The following is a 16,488-nucleotide window of genomic DNA, read 5'->3' on the forward strand; positions in this document are numbered from 1 at the left end:
TCGACTCCTTGGAGGCAGTTTTTGGAGGCATTCTTCATTTTGAGGTCAAGTCCAATCTGACCTACAGTACTTTACAGTGTAAATGCCTGATAGCAGACAGGTGCCGGGTGGATTTGGCATTTCCATGAGCTTTTGACCTTGGCTTGGCTTTTAAAACAAAACAAAACAACACACACAGATAGTGGTACAGAATGAGCTCATTGTTTACTTCTCACCCTGCAAGGCACACAACTTATCATCTATAGACGGGGGTGGGCCTTTAGAGTTTTACTGGTGTACAATGTGTGCATACAAATAAATAAGGGTTAAAATGATTTATTCTGCCTTCTGGTAAACTATTGTACAAAAGAATTTGTCTTTTCCCTTAGAGATAGATTGCACAATCACAAGCTAATTACGCCTCTGCAACAATGCTGAGTTTGAGTAAAAAAACAACAAATAAAGAAAGAGGCAGATTAGTTTTTAGCTCCAAAATTAGCATTTTATTTGGATGGTTGGGGTCAGAGATGTATAATTTGTTTTCCAGTACACATGGTTATCCTCAAGACTTAAGCCCAAAACCTCTTCCAGTCTTAAAGCTGATTCAGTAATTAGTGCCTAGCGTGTCATCCCACCCCTCCCTCCCCTTTTTGGTACAAATTCAACAGTTGTGCTGACAAAATCACTACTTTTCCATTTTTATCAATGTGTTTTTTTTCTTCACGTTTTATACAAAAAAAAAAACAACTTAACTTCTACACATTTAATGTCACCCAGAGTTTTTATTTTTTTTGTCCACTTTGTAAATAAATTTGGGAAACAACATTTTTCGTTTTTGTTGTCATGAAAAGATAAAAACATGCAAAAAACTTGAATTTGTAGTCCAAATTAAACATTTACAAGTTTGGAACCTTTTGCACTTCTTCATATACTACATCAAAAGAAAAAGATAAAGAAAAAAAAACATTATGTACACACATCTTTTTACAGTGAAGTAAAGTTGAAAATATCAGATGATGACTAAGGCAAAATGAAGTGTACATAGATTAGACCAAAACAGTTTTTTTTGTTGTTTTTTTAAAATACTACATCACTTCAGAAACAAAAGAAAAAGAAACATCTGCTACAAAAGTATGATTCATAACTCCCTTTATTTGCAACCAGCTGCATAATTTTATTTTTTTTAGTGAAAAAGTCTAGAAGTCTAGCGTAATGTACAGTGCTGTTCGTAATTGTTTTTCCTTCCATCCAAGCTAACAGATGATCCTTCATTTCTTCCGTCTTTGTAGTTTAAATAATCTTCAACAAACAGGAGCGTTGTGTAACCAAAGAGAGAGAGAGAGAAAAAAGCATGTCGAAGCATACCAGAGTGTAACATACTTTGTTTGAAATCACTCCAAAAGTCAGTACCATTAAAGCCTTGAACATAAAACTAATCATTTAGATCCAAAAAAATGTACAAAAAGGCACATTATATCCCAGTGCTTCTGTACTGTGAAATTCAAGTGTAACTGAGCGCATTCAATACCAACAATCCAAGTGGCGACAGTCCACCAGTGTTCCCTCCATAACCGGACCACAGCCTATGCCTAAGCTTTCAACAAGCATATGTATGCGTAGACTACAACAACAAGCCTAGGTTGGTTGTTTTTTTGTTTTGTTTTTTTGGAAAAAAATTCTGAATGTTTATTTTTTTGTGTTTTCTTTTCTGTCACAGTTCCGTCACTCTCGGGGGGGAAATATCAGAAGCTGTCCGTGTCCATCAACAGGAAATCTTTCCTTCATTTTTATTTTTTTCTTCTTCTTCTTCTTCTTCATCTTCCTCATCCTTCACGGGGGCGGGGGCGTCTAGTCATCACTTCCACCGTACATGTCTGCCAGTTTTCTAAAGCGAGGGCCCCAGTCGTTGAGGTAATCGTAGTCCTGGTCGCCCCCGCTGCTGGAGGAGTTGAGGGAGCTCAGGGAGCCGGCTGTGGAGCCGCTGCCCTCGTAGTCGAACACGAGCAGGGAGTCGTAGGGAGGCGCGGTGGGGTCGTTGTCTGCCGCCTTAAGGCCCTGGACACAAGGACACAAAACCGCCGTTACATGAGGAGATTAAGGCACGTCTGCACAACCACTCTGTCTGCAATAAGGAGTTAGCCCCCCACCACCCCCCTCACCCAAACTAATCTATCTTAAAACCAGTCAGTGGGTTCTCCCTCCACTTGTTCAGGAAAATCAGATTAATCAGGCTCTAGTGTTCCTGGGAGTTTTCCGCTTGTGTTCAGGTCCGGGACTCGTGGTGTTTCTGGGATGTTGGATTATCTGCTGCTTGATCAAAAGCCAAGATTGAGCAAGTCCGGCAGCCTCATATGACTGGAATGCCCCCCCCCCCCCCCCCCCCAACCCCTTTCTTCAACAGCATCAGTAGAACTCTTTGTCTTTTAATCCAGATAGCAAAATCTTTAATATACATCTATGGAAGTCCTGCTTAAAAGTAGTGGTAAGCAGTGAGCTTAACTGAGGCGGAGATGAGAGTGTGTGTGTGTGTGTGTGTGTGTGTGTGTGTGTGTGTGTGTGTGTGTGTGTGTGTGTGTGTGTGTGTGTGTGTGTGTGTGTGTGTGTGTGTGTGTGTGTGTGTGTGTGTGTGTGTGTGTGTGTGTGTGTGTGTGTTATCTCGAGGCATGTGGGAGCTGGTTTTATTCTGAAGATTGTTGCTCAACATTCTGAGAAATCCTTGTAGCGTCATGAGAGGTCCTAGTGGATTGTTATGGATTTCCAGCCCCCCCTAATGGGACTCATGAGACATGATGGATTGCTAATCTAGGAGTGGAGATGTGCTTTGGCCACGGACCACTTTGGATCTAAGCCTGCTTTCTGCCAGGTAACCCAACAAATAATAAATGAATTAACAGAAGTGGAGCAACATAACGCAGCGAGAGAAGAGAGAGAGAGACCTCAGCCCACTGGGAACTTGTCAAAGATTTATAGTTTCCACCATGCGGCCATTATAGCACTGAAATGCTCTCAAATAAAAAGATGGATTGAATTAAAATGCCCGGGCACTTAACGATTATTTTCCACTTGTTAGCTTTTCGTTAAGTATTTGCTCAGGGCTGCGGTGCTGATAATTTGGTGGGAAATATGACAGATGGATCGTTCATTACAATTACAACCATAATCGCTCTGCTGGTTATAGCCCCCTCCATCTACAACCAGAAAAACGCCACTGGCAGTTTCATAAGGCTAGTCAATCACAGAAACCTGGTAATATCACGGGGGAAAGTGTCCCGCTGTGTTGCAGGCGATCACGACTCCCAGTGAAACGGTGAATTCTCGTCACTTTTTTAATGTGATATTAATAAAAATAAACACCGGTGTTTCTATTCAGGGAACAACCTCACCAGGGCTGAAGCTATGCAAACAGAATGAATGCCATCAGTGTCCACCTGTGGCCCACAGAGGTCGTGACACGTGGGTGCTGATGTATTTAACGTTAACCCCCCCCTCTGTGGGATCCGGACCAGGAGTTGACTGATAGACCTTTGTTTGTCCAACTGTGAGGTTAAAGTCTTTATGCTAAACCTCTGCCTCATTTTTCTTTTGCCCTCTCTAATTTAATTAAGAGCCACAAGCTCCCGGGGCGTGTGCACATTTCATGATGGAGATCAGACTCCCCCCCTCCCCTCCCCCACTCCCTGCTCCTGCAGAGGCTAGCCCCTTATCAGTTGGGTCAGATCCCAGCTCCGTGTGGGTGCTGCAGTGCTGCCGCGACTGAAGCTTCAGCGACAGTCAAATCTGGGACTAGAAAAAAAAAACAGATCCACGCTTTCTGGGTCAGCGTGCTCAAACCTGAAAATGTTCCCTTCAAAGAACATAACAAGTCTGATGCGCGTTGTCTCAAAGCCGTAAAAAAAATTGCAACTCCGCGACGAAACGCGGGTTGTGTGGTTATTCGTGACACGCAGGGGCGAGGGGCTTGAAAAAAGGAGTGGCGCCCGAGTAAAGAGGATCTGAGAGATGGATCGTTGGGGAGCAGAGCCGAAAGAGCAAGTTTCTAATTTAAAAACATGGGCGCCGTCCAAAAACTAGCAGAGAACTCCATTTGTAATGCTGTGAAACTCTTGTCTGTTGGAGCTTGTGAAAAATACATGACTGCTCTTTTCATTTTACATTCTCCCTTCATGCCGGAGTCAATGATGGCCTCGGGCGAACGAGGGCACTCTGAACACTGCACTCCGATAGAAAGCCAATGTATTGCCCCTCTCATCTCCCATTTCTACGCTGACACATCTATAAGTCTACTTTGGCGGAAAGTGAGGAGAAAAACAATTATATCTAAGTGAGTTAGCATCATGTACTTTCTGGGCTTTGTATCAGTTGGAATGGATATATATATGTGTGTGTGTGTGTGTGTGTGTGTGTGTGTGTGTGTGTGTGTGTGTGTGTGTGTGATGAGAAAAGTTTCTGCACTTTTCTCTTCACACAACTGCCTGAGTCACGTAAAGCAAATTGTTTATTTAGAAGTTCACAAGTTTATCATGAGAGTCAGTCAGCTTGAAAATTAAATTCAAGCAAATATTCTTTCACTTTTCACTGCAGATATTTTTTTCCCCCTCTCCCGCGTGTCGGATGGTGCTTTTACCTCGTTGATGAAGTCTCCGATGTCTCCAGGGTGGGGTGCTGCTGACCTCATGGGGTACTGTGGCTCGGGGTGGAGGGGTCTCTCGTCTAGACGGCGGATTCCAACCGGCTTGATGGCATCGGGCTCTATCGTGTCCGGCTGCTGCAGCTGACTCAGGTCGTAATCCTGCACAACACGGAGACAGATGGGAGTTAGCTTAGCGCGTGACCAGACCCCGAACGGAGATTGCGATTATCTAAATAGGTAAACGCATCGTGTGCAGAGAAGTTCAACCGAGTGGAGGAGGGGAGGATTTTAAAGTTGGAATGCAGCGGGGAGAGTCGAGAGCAAACGAGGCAAACTTTAAAAGCTGCTTGTCTGTGAAGCAGAAGCCCAGGGACAATTTGACACATTCAAAGAGCCGTCACTGGTGGGGGTCCAAGCTGAGGACCACATCATACGCCTCAGAGTGTTTGTACTTGTGCGGTGTGCTGCAGGAAGGATGTGCAGGCGACTGTTTTGCTCTAATCAATGCCCAGACACGGGATGGTGGATATGCATAAGCCATTGCTAATCCTATTAACATTACCAAGGCAACCTGAATGGCTCGCAGTTTGTGCAAAGTCATGGGCAGGGGAAGGAGGAGGAGGAGGAGGAGTGAAGAGAGCAGAGGGAAGAGAGGCAGAGAGCTCCGACGACTGGATGGCATCACGGTGACAGCAGATATGATGGAGAAAATGCCGTTTGAGAATGGGAGTGTGTGCCTAATAAGCGTGCATGACGGATTGTCCCTCTTTAGAAGATTTTCTGTAATCCATCCATCTCTAATATCCCCCCTTCAAAATTGTCTTTGCTCAGTTGTACATGTGCTTCCACACAGACAAGGAAAGAGAGGCTGCAAGCGCTCCAATGTAAAAATAAACATGAGAATAAATAGAAACCCTGTGATGATGCACAAACACTGGCGTGTCGGAGCACGTTGGCACTCGACAAACACCGACTCGGCTGCTCGCTAATAAGTGTCATCGCAGATCTTAAACAAGCACATTGATTATTCATGTGTGATTTGATTCTGCAGGCGAGGACGGGGGGGACAGTAAGGCTCCCGAGGCTAGTTGTGGGGAAAAAACGGTGGTCATCACACAACGCCGCAGCAACGCCATCCATCATCTTTAGTCCATTTCACTCTGACTCCTGTTTGACCTTCTCTGAGGTCGCACACCGGAGGGGTCAGGAGTCGGTAACAGGAATTGCAACGGAGACGTATAATGGCTGAACTCAGCAGGAAGGTCTAATGACATAGCAGCCTTCCCCTCCAGGGAATTGGCTCCTCGCACGTACATGGGCCGGTATAATGGCTGCCCCTGGCCCTCGTGACCCACATTCGAACACAACGTTAAGCCTCGCACACTTAACCTGTCGTGAGACATAGCGGGGCCAATTTAAAAACAGAAATAACTTTGCAGATTCCATAGTTTTTGCCATTATTCCAAAATACATGCACGCTTATACAATACGTGGAATCTGAGTAAACAGCGATGTGACTGAAAATCATTCCACTGCGGCAACGAAACAAGAGATGATCCACCGCGGGTTTATAGAATCGACTTCCAGCTCCGAGTCCGACCTTGTTACTTCCTGCTTCCTGTGCAAACATGGATATTTTTACCAACATTTTGCTCACTTTTGGTTCAGACAATCTAACTAGAGTGCTGGCTTGTTGACATTATTGTGTCTTGAATAAATAGTTTGACATTTCGGGGGAATTTGCTTTTCTCGCAGAGACTCAGATGGGGAAGATATCCAACCCGTCTCCTTTGAGTCCGCTCGATAGAAGGCTGGAGCCGGCAGCCGGTCAGCTTAGCACGGAAACTGGAACCACATGTCGTAGCAGACAGACTCTTTCCCCCAGACTTTGTGCAAATTTGAACTTCAGATTTATCATACGGACATCTTCTCTTGGCATATTTCTGACTGGTCTCGTTTCTTTCCCGTTGCCTTCTTTGTGGCTTACAACATTATAACCATTTAAATAATGACCAGGGATGCAAAACTACACCCCAGGTTGCAATAAACCGGGATTACCTTGATAATATTAGATGTTACAGTTCCTCTGACAACTTCCTCTAATATTAGATGTTACACTTCCTCTGACAACTTCCTCTAATACTAGATGTTACACTTCCTCTGACAACTTCCTCTAATATTATTTTGATAATATAATACACTTCCTCTGACAACTTCCTGTGTTAAACTTGTTTGTGTTGTTGGATTGAACTAATTTCCAGCTCCTTCCAAAGGGCAATCGTCAACAAAACATTCTCAGGTCATTTGAAGAAGCAGATGGCTCGTCCTCGTCTTGATTTAGATTTTCTTCACATGTAAACATTTGCACGTCCATTTGATTTGCTATTATTTCCCTCCTGATCAGCCGTCTTGCCTTTTGATGAAACGGGATGCTCCACAAACCAATACGAGTCGGGGCAGCGGGGGCGGCAGCACCCTTAAAAATCATATACTCGTGAGAGCACCCACCGGTCTGACACTTCAATTTCCTCCCCAGCGGGAGATAGGGAGAACAGAGGTGGGCATTATAAAGACCACAGCGCCGGGAGAGTAAGAGCCATTTTTTTTTACCCTCATGCTTCCACAGACAAGACCATTTTCTCTTTCCCGGCACTCCGCTCACGCTCTGCGCCACTCAACGCGGCCGCTTGTTTTCCCCCCTCTCCAAATTGAAGCATTATATCATGCGGCAGTTTGCCTTTCAACACGTTGTGGTCCACAACTGTGACTATTCTCAGTGTGTGGAGACGAGGACCTGAATACACAAGTGGGCTCTCCCTCCGGGCCTAATCACTAGCTGACGTGCATCGGCCTTCCAGTCGTATTGTTACCTTACACAGAGCTTCATTATTGTGCCACAGCAGATGGCTATCTCCGGATGACATCAGCTCGCCAATTACAAGTCTCCGAGGCTAATTTGGCGCTGAGCTGGGTCACATCGGGGACTCCTGCTCATATCTGCTCTACCGAAGCCCTCGGAGCACTTCGGCCAGCAGCAAGAAAAAAAACAGCCCATTTGGTTTGTTACTGCCTTGTTTGTTTGTCTTTTTATCAAATAAATGAGTTCCGTTCTGCTAACAAGGGGTCAAGAGGGCAATTGAGTTTGTGCCTGATTACTGCAGGGGGATAGAGTTGTGGCTTTATTGATACCTTTTGCATTGTGTTTCTATTGTGTGTTTAGTTCCACTGTTTCCAGAAGCGATTGGATCAGAATGCGTTTTGTCTTTTTGATTTCAATTCCAAATAAGGGAACTATTTCCTGTCCTCACTGTGAGTGTGAAGTGTGTCTCGGAGTAGCATGATGAGCAGGACTAATAGGAGCACGGATGCATTGTAAGCTTACAGAAAGAGCCCTGAGTCCTTTATACTGCTTCAGGTATTTGTAAAGTGCTCCTCCGCTGCATACTGTAGATGTGACCTGAATGCCCCCCCCAACATTGTCCTTTCCGAAACACTGCACAGCTCGATGTGGAGCTGGGTGAGGTTTTTTTTTTCTACGCTAGTATCCAAATGTTTCTGCTGACCCGACTATTTTTCCTGATACCTGCGAGAAATACAATACGTCAATGTCAGATTCAGATTCGAATGTTGCTGAATTCCCCTGCGAATCAACGAGAAGAGCACGGACAAAGCAAGCACAGACTGTTTTTTGTTTTTTTTGTCTTCTCCAATTTAAGAGAAACAAAATGGTTCTTACTTTTTGTTAAGACAGGAAACAAGTGCTTAGAGTAAGAAGAAGGAAAATAGATTTTCAGGGACAACAGAATTGTTTAAGAGAAACTAAACCCCCAAAACACTTGGGTAGTAAGTAGGATGCAAAGTATTGGAATTCTACATATTATTTTTTATCTATATAGAATTGCTTTTAACCTTATTTTAGCATTATAAACTATTGACTGGTATTGGTCCCGTTTTATGTATCTCAATTTGTTTTCCCTTGCTTTCTGTGTTCTCTGTCAGCACCTCTGCCAGCAAATTTGTTTGTTTTTTTGCAAAGCAATTTCAGGTGCATTTTTTTGGTGGAAACTGAAACTAGCTTTTGCAGCATGTGTATGCTGTTCATTGCTAGCATACACATCGCTAGCAGTAATGCTAATCTCTACAAACATATATACCAGCCTCGTAACAGAAAAGTTCGACCCAGCCTCCCACCTGGTGCTTTTTTTAAGTTCTGGAACGGTAGCATGAAATCATGGTAGAATTAGCTCGCAAACGGAATGCTTCTTTGGCACACTCTTGTGTGTAGGAAAGCATGTTGCTATTGTCCAGAGAAAAAGGCTTGTGCTGTGATTTTAATGCTACACTGGTCTACGTAAAGAATTAGCAATGATAAGACGCGACTGAGCGTGTCGTTAGAGAGGCATTGCTTTTTCATTTTCAGGGTAGAAAACTCGGGTTCTGGTTCCTCTCTGGACATTGTTCTCACCTGATCCTCCTCTCCGCCACCTTCCTCGTCGTACTTGAGGATGTTGTCTCTCACGTCGTCCTCGGGGTCGATGAGCAGCTGCTTGGCCTGGCGTTCTTTGTCGCGGCGCTTCATCCACACCACAAACATCAGCACCAGAACTGACAGACAGACACAGACAGAGATCTCATATTACAAAACATAATAACTTACATGTTTTCAGACAAATGTAATCGGATCCGATGTTTTAGGGCTTGGACGGCGGCCCGATCAAGGCTATCTTTTTTTTTTTTTTTTTTTTTTTTGGGTAATCCTACAGTAATCTAGCCGTATCTCGGATAACGTTTAGCTGCCTTTATAATCCCCGTGTTCGTTTGCGTGATGCGCCGTTGGAGCAGGGCACTGAGACACTCACTGAGGAGGATGATGATGCAGAGGAGGATGGAGATGATGGCGCCGGTGCCCAGGCCGGCCGCCATGATGTGCTGCTGGTCAGTGCAGTCTCCGTTCATGTCGCACTGGCACACTTTAATCCGCAGATAGGAGGTGTTGGACATGGGCAGGTTGCCTGAGTCCGTGATTATGATGGGGATCTCATAGATGCCGCTTTCAAGGAAGCCAATCCTCATGCTCACCTGAGCATAGTCACCTGGGAGACGGAGGAGGACAAAGAGACGGTGGAAGAGTGAGGGAGTGAGCCTCGACAGCAAATACATAAGCAGTGGTGAGGCGAGAGATTAAGTTACTCGGCGTGTATTAAAAAGGAAGCGTCGTGTTTCTTGCGCTTCTTTCAGGGGGGATTAAATCAGGACTCTGAATAGTCGTTTGTATAGGCCCGTGTTCACAGTACGATTACACTCCTATTACCGCAAATATGCAGCATAAATTCCTACCTGGAAGTTGCATCAGCATATCTAATCCAAAACATGGTCGGGATTTAGATTTGGAGCTTATAAATCTACTGAATACCTTTTTGATAATGCTGCTTAGGCTAAATTCCCAGCTGCTATAATCCAAATGCCATTATCCTATTAAGATATATTCATTGCTTTTCAACTCGCACTATCTAATAGCTGAACACACAATTAATGAGTTCCTGCCATTTATGTTTTTTTTTTTTCAAATTAGCATAAACAATTAATGACTGCATGGTTATGTTAATATATCGTCTCCCCCCGCTCTACCTGAGCCTTCTCCCAAAGTGTTCAGAAGAATCGCAGATTGCCCGAGCCTTTAATTACTCAACAACAGACTGCTGAATGTTATATCTGTATTGATTATTGACATTTTAACTCATTGTGGAGAGGATCCGTCTTACCGCTGACTCTGGTGATGGTCCAGTTTCTCCTCACGTCGCTGGGCCGGTGGGCCAACTCGAAGGCAAACGGCCCGGCGTTGGGGTTCAGGTCCCCGTCCAGTGCCGTGATGTTGATGGCGTTGGGCTCCGGCTTTTGGCAAATCTCCGTCTCCTGAGGGAACACCTTTGGAGCGTTGTCGTTGATATCCAGCAGGTAGATCTGGAGCGTACCTGTGCCACTAGCCGGAGGGACGCCTGCACGGGCCAAGAAACAAAACAAACCACACACTCAGCACATCCATATTTATGGGAAAGGAAGAAAAAAACAACCAAGTGCACATGAAGGGAATTTATACTATTGAAATAACATTTCTCATTTCAAAGTCATTTTTACAGTCTTTATGCAGAGGGAAAAGTAAAATGTGGAGTTTATTCTGTGGGCCTCATGCTGTAATACGACACTCGAAACAGCTATTTACTCTAGTGGGAGAAGACCCATCCAAACTGCTGATCTGGGATTCTAATCTCATGTGAGGAGGGAGACAGAAAGGGCGATATCAGAACATTTGGGTAGTGTGTGTGTGTGTGTGTGTGTGTGTGTGTGTGTGTGTGTGTACGCCTGAAGAACGTCTTCCTGACGAAGGACACGGGACGGGAATACTAAAGCACACAAACAGAGCCCAGTGTCGCTCGTCTCAGGCTCCTCTATGTATTCACTCAGCTAAGAGGCTTTTTTACCATTCAGGCCACGCTCAAAGGAGCTAGTCATCCAATCCTGACCCATTAATGCTGAGAAACCTCTTTATTGGTGGAGTTTTAAGCCTATTGGCCTAAGCTATGCTCCGCAGAACAGGGTAAACCTGAACAGAGGTAAATCCCCGCCAGTGCAGGAAGAGGTGAATATATCCACATGCTGGATGGTGGTGGGATTGCTAGCATATTAACCTTCGACTAAAGGTGGTCAGGGTTCCACACAAGGTTGACCTTCAAGCATGGAGCATCTGTGACTAGAGTTTTTTCTTCTCCTTTTCCAGAGATGTTTGTGAACGGACTTCAGGTGAAATCAAAGTGATGATAAAAACCGTTTTAGATCACATCTGACTCTTACTCAGCTCAATGTGCAACTTTGTTGTGTTAGTTTTGCATTAGTTCTATTTATCTGCATGTTAACTGGCCTGGAGTCGCTGTTATTATCTTCCTCTTGTTATTCTTGTTAGCATTTTTTAAATTTGGTCTTGCCATAAAATACCATTTCTAAGAAGTTGTAGGAGGTACAGCCGTGTGTGTGCGTGTGCACTTGTGTTTGCATTAGCTGTTAGTTTCATAACAAACCTTCATAACATTGTTCTCTGATTCTACATTAGTTCCATTTATCTGCGTGTTAACTGGCCCGGAATTGCTGTTATTCTCTTCCTCTTGTTATTCTGGCGTTTCTTCCTTTGTCTGCTGTCTTTGTCTAAGAAGTTGCAGCAGTGTGTGTGCGGTGTGTGTGTGTGTGTGTGTGTGTGTGTGGGGGGGACTGGTACTTCTGTTAGCTGTTAACCAAACACACTTTAATCCACCGCAAGAGGCCCCTTGAGTATGCAACTATAACTGCCCTCCCAAAATACCATGCAGTTTGATGCAGCAGAATGTGAGATTAACCGCGGACAGACGAAGGGATGCACACACTCATTCACACACACACACACACACAGCCGATTGCATGCACCTCCTGGAGTAGATACACATAATAATACACCTAGATAATGTAGCCGGTGCATCACAGCAGTACTTGAATGGCTACGTACCGCTGTCAGAAGCCAGGAATGTCGCGTTGTACAGGCTGTTCTTCACAAAGGGCGACTCGCGGTCCAAAATGGCAATCGTTGTGACGCGGCCGGTGTTCGGGTCAATCCTGAGCCAGTTGGCTGGATCTTGGAGTTTGGAGTATCTGAGGGGAATGAAAAATAAGAGGTGATTTATTATCCCTACCCAACACTTTTTAAGCTGACTTTCAAGAGTTATCTGCAAATTCTTAAAGGTTAAAAAAAGGTTCAATTGTGTTTTCCTGCAGAAGGAAATCTTCCGGGTGCATTTAGTCTCCATTTCCACTTTTTCCTCAATCTTCTTTGTTTTTGTATTTTGTTTACACGGAATAAATATTTCAGCATTTTCCATAATTATTCCAACTTTTGAGAACGAAGCGCCTCACAGGGGAGAGACCAGTCTGGCTCGTTGTTATCAGAAGCTCAAACTAATTTGTAGGACAAACCGAGGAATTACAAAGCTAGCTTATTTCACATGGACTGTTTTCCGGCTGATAAACTCTATCACGGCCAAACAGCTGTGAGGGAAGGCATTTGTTGATGAAATGGGCGGGGAGGGGGAGAAAATGGGGGAAATGCAGGAATGATGCACAAAGTGGTGATTAATCATGTTTCACACATAGATAACTATATAATCAGAGATAAACCTACAAGCATCTTCACTGCTGTCTTTGACTTTTATTAAAACTGGGATTTAAACACCTGTGCTGGATCAACAGGCATTCTTAGCAAACTGTAGAATTTTTTTGTTACTGTTAAATCTACCTGATGCTTTGCTGCATGAAGCGATCGGGGTCCTGGGCGGTGAAGGTGGTCAGGGTGGACTCGGGCATCATCCCCTCCTCCAGCTTGATGAGTTTGGGGTTGGGCTCGAAGTAGGGGCTCTCGTTGACGTCGATCACCCTGATGGAGACGGTGGCGGTGGACTGCCGAGGCGAGTGGATGCCTCGGGCCAGCGGCACCTCGTTCTTCGCTTCCACCGTCAGCACATACGTCCGACTGATCTCGTAGTCGATTGGCTGGAAGACGGGAAGAGGAGCGGCACGTCAGAACGAAGTTAAACAGCAAACACAAAGAACTAAAGCTTTCTCTTCCTCTTGCATGAAATATCTAATTTTGAAAAGTCACGATAGAGAACAAAGTGTGATAAACTTGGAGTTTTTGTGACCAGAGAGAGCCGGCGAAGGTGTTAAGCAACCAGCTCCTTCTGCAATTTTTTAAAAAGATTTACACATTTCCTGGCAGCGTTTACAGCATACTAATTATGGCCGGAAAATTGATTGTAAAATGTAGAGAAAAAAAATTAATAAATTGTGATAAATGTGACAAATCTGCTGCAGTGACCTTCATTTTCATCAGTATCGCTCTCCTGTGAGTTGTTACACAGAATGCTTGGAGAACATGGAGAATATTCTCACTGCAAGATAATAATGGAGAGGCCGCCACCCACCTGACTCCTCAGTCATAGCAACACAATATGTAATTAATTAATTATGTATGTGTTGTAACAACCTGCTGTATTTTGTAATAAACAGATTTACTCCTGGAATACATGATTACATATTATATGATAACCATTTACATTCTCAAACTGTCCAAAAAATGCGGGTGGAATTGCATAATAAAATAAAAAAACACTAGATAATGTTTGGCAAGCATGCATGCATTGACTATGCATCTCCCGAGGGGTTACTGGGGGGCGGGGTGGGGTTGAAGAGGAGGCGTTACCTTGACGACCGTTACCAGGCCCTCGTTAGTGGTGGGATCAGTGGGCACGGAGAACCTGCCGGTGGGGTCGCCCCCGATGATTTTGTAGACGGCGTTCCAGGCGGGCGTGTTGGGCTGGTCCTTGTCCGTCACCGACAGGTTGGCCACGATGACATTCACGCGGTTCTCAGGCACCTCGCCGAAAAACTGCATGAATAAACCATGAGCAAAAGGAGAGAACAGCGAGAGCCGTGAGTGATACTGCTGTGGCGGCAGGGGAAAAAAATAGTCGGGGAGCCCCCGCCTCGCACGGCGCAGCAGGACCAATCTGGGATAAATAGACATCTGAGGTAACTTATCATGTCGTCATGGTCATCTCATTCCCCCTGTCCTCCCCCGACGCCACAAACAGTAGCGTTACAAATCTCAGTGATTCGCCGCCACAGTAAGTGCCCCCATCGCCCTGGCAGACATCCCAGTAGTAGCATGTGTCAACATTTGGGAGAGGGATAAAACACTTGACGCCCGGGTGGCTACTTGTATGTCTGTATGGCTTCAGAAAAATGCTGGTCTAGCAGAACCGGGTAAGTGAGCAGAACATTATGTGGGGTAGGGGGGGGTGTAATCGGGGTCCTCGCGGTGCTATCGCCTTCGTTGAAGTCTCCGATATGAGTTTGTTTCTCACCGTCTCAGCAGTAAACTCCGGCGGGTTGTCGTTGACGTCGGTGACTCTGATGACGGCGGTGGCGGTGTTGGAGAGGCCGTACATGGGGTTGCCCTCCATGTCGGTGGCCTGGATGATCAGCGTGTACTGGGGCACTTTCTGCAGGGGGGGGGGAGAGGAAGCAGGGTTAAAACACAATTATTTGATCTTCTTCTGACCATCTAAACAATGCTGTAGCCATTGCACTGCAATGCACTTTTATTTTCATAATTATGTTTTTTCTCTGGATTGTCATAGATTTGTCCCATATTCGCGGGCACCTCGATGCACATCATTAATGCAACCAAAATGAAACAAACCTGGCCAGCTTCTTAATTGTGATAACTAATATCGGCCTTTTGTTATTCTCTATGGGGGATGGTGAGTGTGTGTGTGGGAAATGATGTACACCATCATGAAGCTAACAAATGACTCTTTTCACATTAAAAGCCACTCAGGTGATGGACCAGTTGCTAGGTAATGAGAGTCGGGCAAATTACTTTCATGGTGGCAACTGGCGGACATAAAACGCCGGCCCCAGGGCGGAAGTGATTGAGCTGCCACCTAGCCAGATTGCCCTCAGTAGAATTGCACCAACTGACTCCAAGCTTTTCGATATTATTTTATTTATTTTCTCAAACAGCCGTGCGATCCAATTAAAGGAAAAGAGAGGTCGAGGTTTGCAGCGCGGGGGAGGTAGAGGGAGGAAAGTAAAGCTCCCGCTTCCAGAGGAAAGAAAGACAGAGGAGGACGAGGGGAAACGTTCAGCTGCTCAACGATGCACGATGCCGCCTCCTTCTGAGAGTAAATAAGTGTGAAAACAGCCAAGTCCATTTCTGCTCCTCATTTAGTCGGCAATCAGCAAAATTCACTTTGCCTCATTAGCTCTCAGACGGTCTGGATATTAGCAAATATACTCAAGCTGTGTTTTGTCATCATATTTAAAAAAAAAAAAAAAATGTTAAGCCCATCTATCTATGTAAACATGAAAAATCGATGTGTTGAAATTAATATCGTTAATTAATATAACCTTACGAATGAACGTCGCATTAAAACTCCATTCCTAAGCGGCGGGTTTACCTCTCTGTCCAGGCCCGCCGCCACCGTGATGATGCCTCCCGTCTTGTTGTTGATGGTGTACATGTTGGAGGTCGGACTCTCCGGATTCTGAGACAGGATCTTGTAGCGCAGCATCCCATTGGCCGTCTTCGGGTCGTCTTTGTCGACGGACGTCACCGTCATGACAAACGTTCCTACGGGAGAGAGAGACGATTGGCGATCAATAAGACATCACGTTGAGTGGATGAACGCTATGTTGGAAAATACAGGGTCGTCCATGAAGTTGGAATTATTTGCAAACGTCTTGGCGCCAAACAAATGTTTTGCATGAAATAATTTCACCTGCATAAGTGGGACACATGATGTAATCATTGCACCTGGTCAAAAGTGATGACTGGTGCATTTAAATAGGAATAAACAGGATTGTGTCTGAAATCAAACCGATCGGTTGCTCATACAGTGTGACGCTGTGCTCGGGCTTCATTTATCCGGTGTATTACCTGGCTTGGAACCTTCCGGCACGGTGCCGTTCCAGATCTGATGAGTGAACTCGGGCCTGTTGTCGTTCATGTCGATCACATTGATCACAATGTCAATAGGGTTTTCTACCTGGTTGCCGTTCAGGTCCACTGCATGAGCTCTCAGCTGAGGGGGGGGGGGGACACAAACACATCTGGGATGAAGGACTGTTCAAGCAAAGACGATTCAAACAGTATTATGGGATGAAGCACTCAATATCATTGAACTCTGAGTTCTTTTTTCCGGTTTGCACATTTTTCTAGCATGTGCAAAGCGAAAAGAGAAACACATTGTTGGGTTTAGCGAGATACCTGCCAGAGTCGACAACAACACAAGCGGGTT

The 16,488-nt window shown here is 45.0% G+C and overlaps 1 protein-coding gene across 1 annotated transcript in view; it reads right to left on the reverse strand.

Annotated features, from left to right (window-relative positions):
• Positions 1-458: 458 nt before the first annotated feature.
• Positions 459-16,488, reverse strand: part of cdh2 (cadherin 2, type 1, N-cadherin (neuronal)) — a 58,381-nt gene continuing 42,351 nt past the window's right edge. Inside the window, exons 6-16 of the mRNA XM_084006960.1 lie at positions 16,128-16,272; positions 15,649-15,821; positions 14,551-14,688; positions 13,887-14,072; positions 12,924-13,177; positions 12,141-12,283; positions 10,372-10,605; positions 9,469-9,702; positions 9,075-9,214; positions 4,604-4,768; positions 459-2,034 (exon numbers count right to left, since the gene is read on the reverse strand). Of these exons, the coding sequence (XP_083863086.1) occupies positions 1,828-2,034; positions 4,604-4,768; positions 9,075-9,214; positions 9,469-9,702; positions 10,372-10,605; positions 12,141-12,283; positions 12,924-13,177; positions 13,887-14,072; positions 14,551-14,688; positions 15,649-15,821; positions 16,128-16,272 (2,019 nt within the window). The 3' untranslated portion in view covers positions 459-1,827. The remainder of the gene's footprint in view (positions 2,035-4,603; positions 4,769-9,074; positions 9,215-9,468; positions 9,703-10,371; positions 10,606-12,140; positions 12,284-12,923; positions 13,178-13,886; positions 14,073-14,550; positions 14,689-15,648; positions 15,822-16,127; positions 16,273-16,488) is intronic.

The sequence above is a fragment of the Eutrigla gurnardus genome (genome assembly GCF_963514095.1).
Source record: "Eutrigla gurnardus genome assembly, chromosome: 4".
Classification (NCBI taxonomy): domain Eukaryota; kingdom Metazoa; phylum Chordata; class Actinopteri; order Perciformes; family Triglidae; genus Eutrigla; species Eutrigla gurnardus.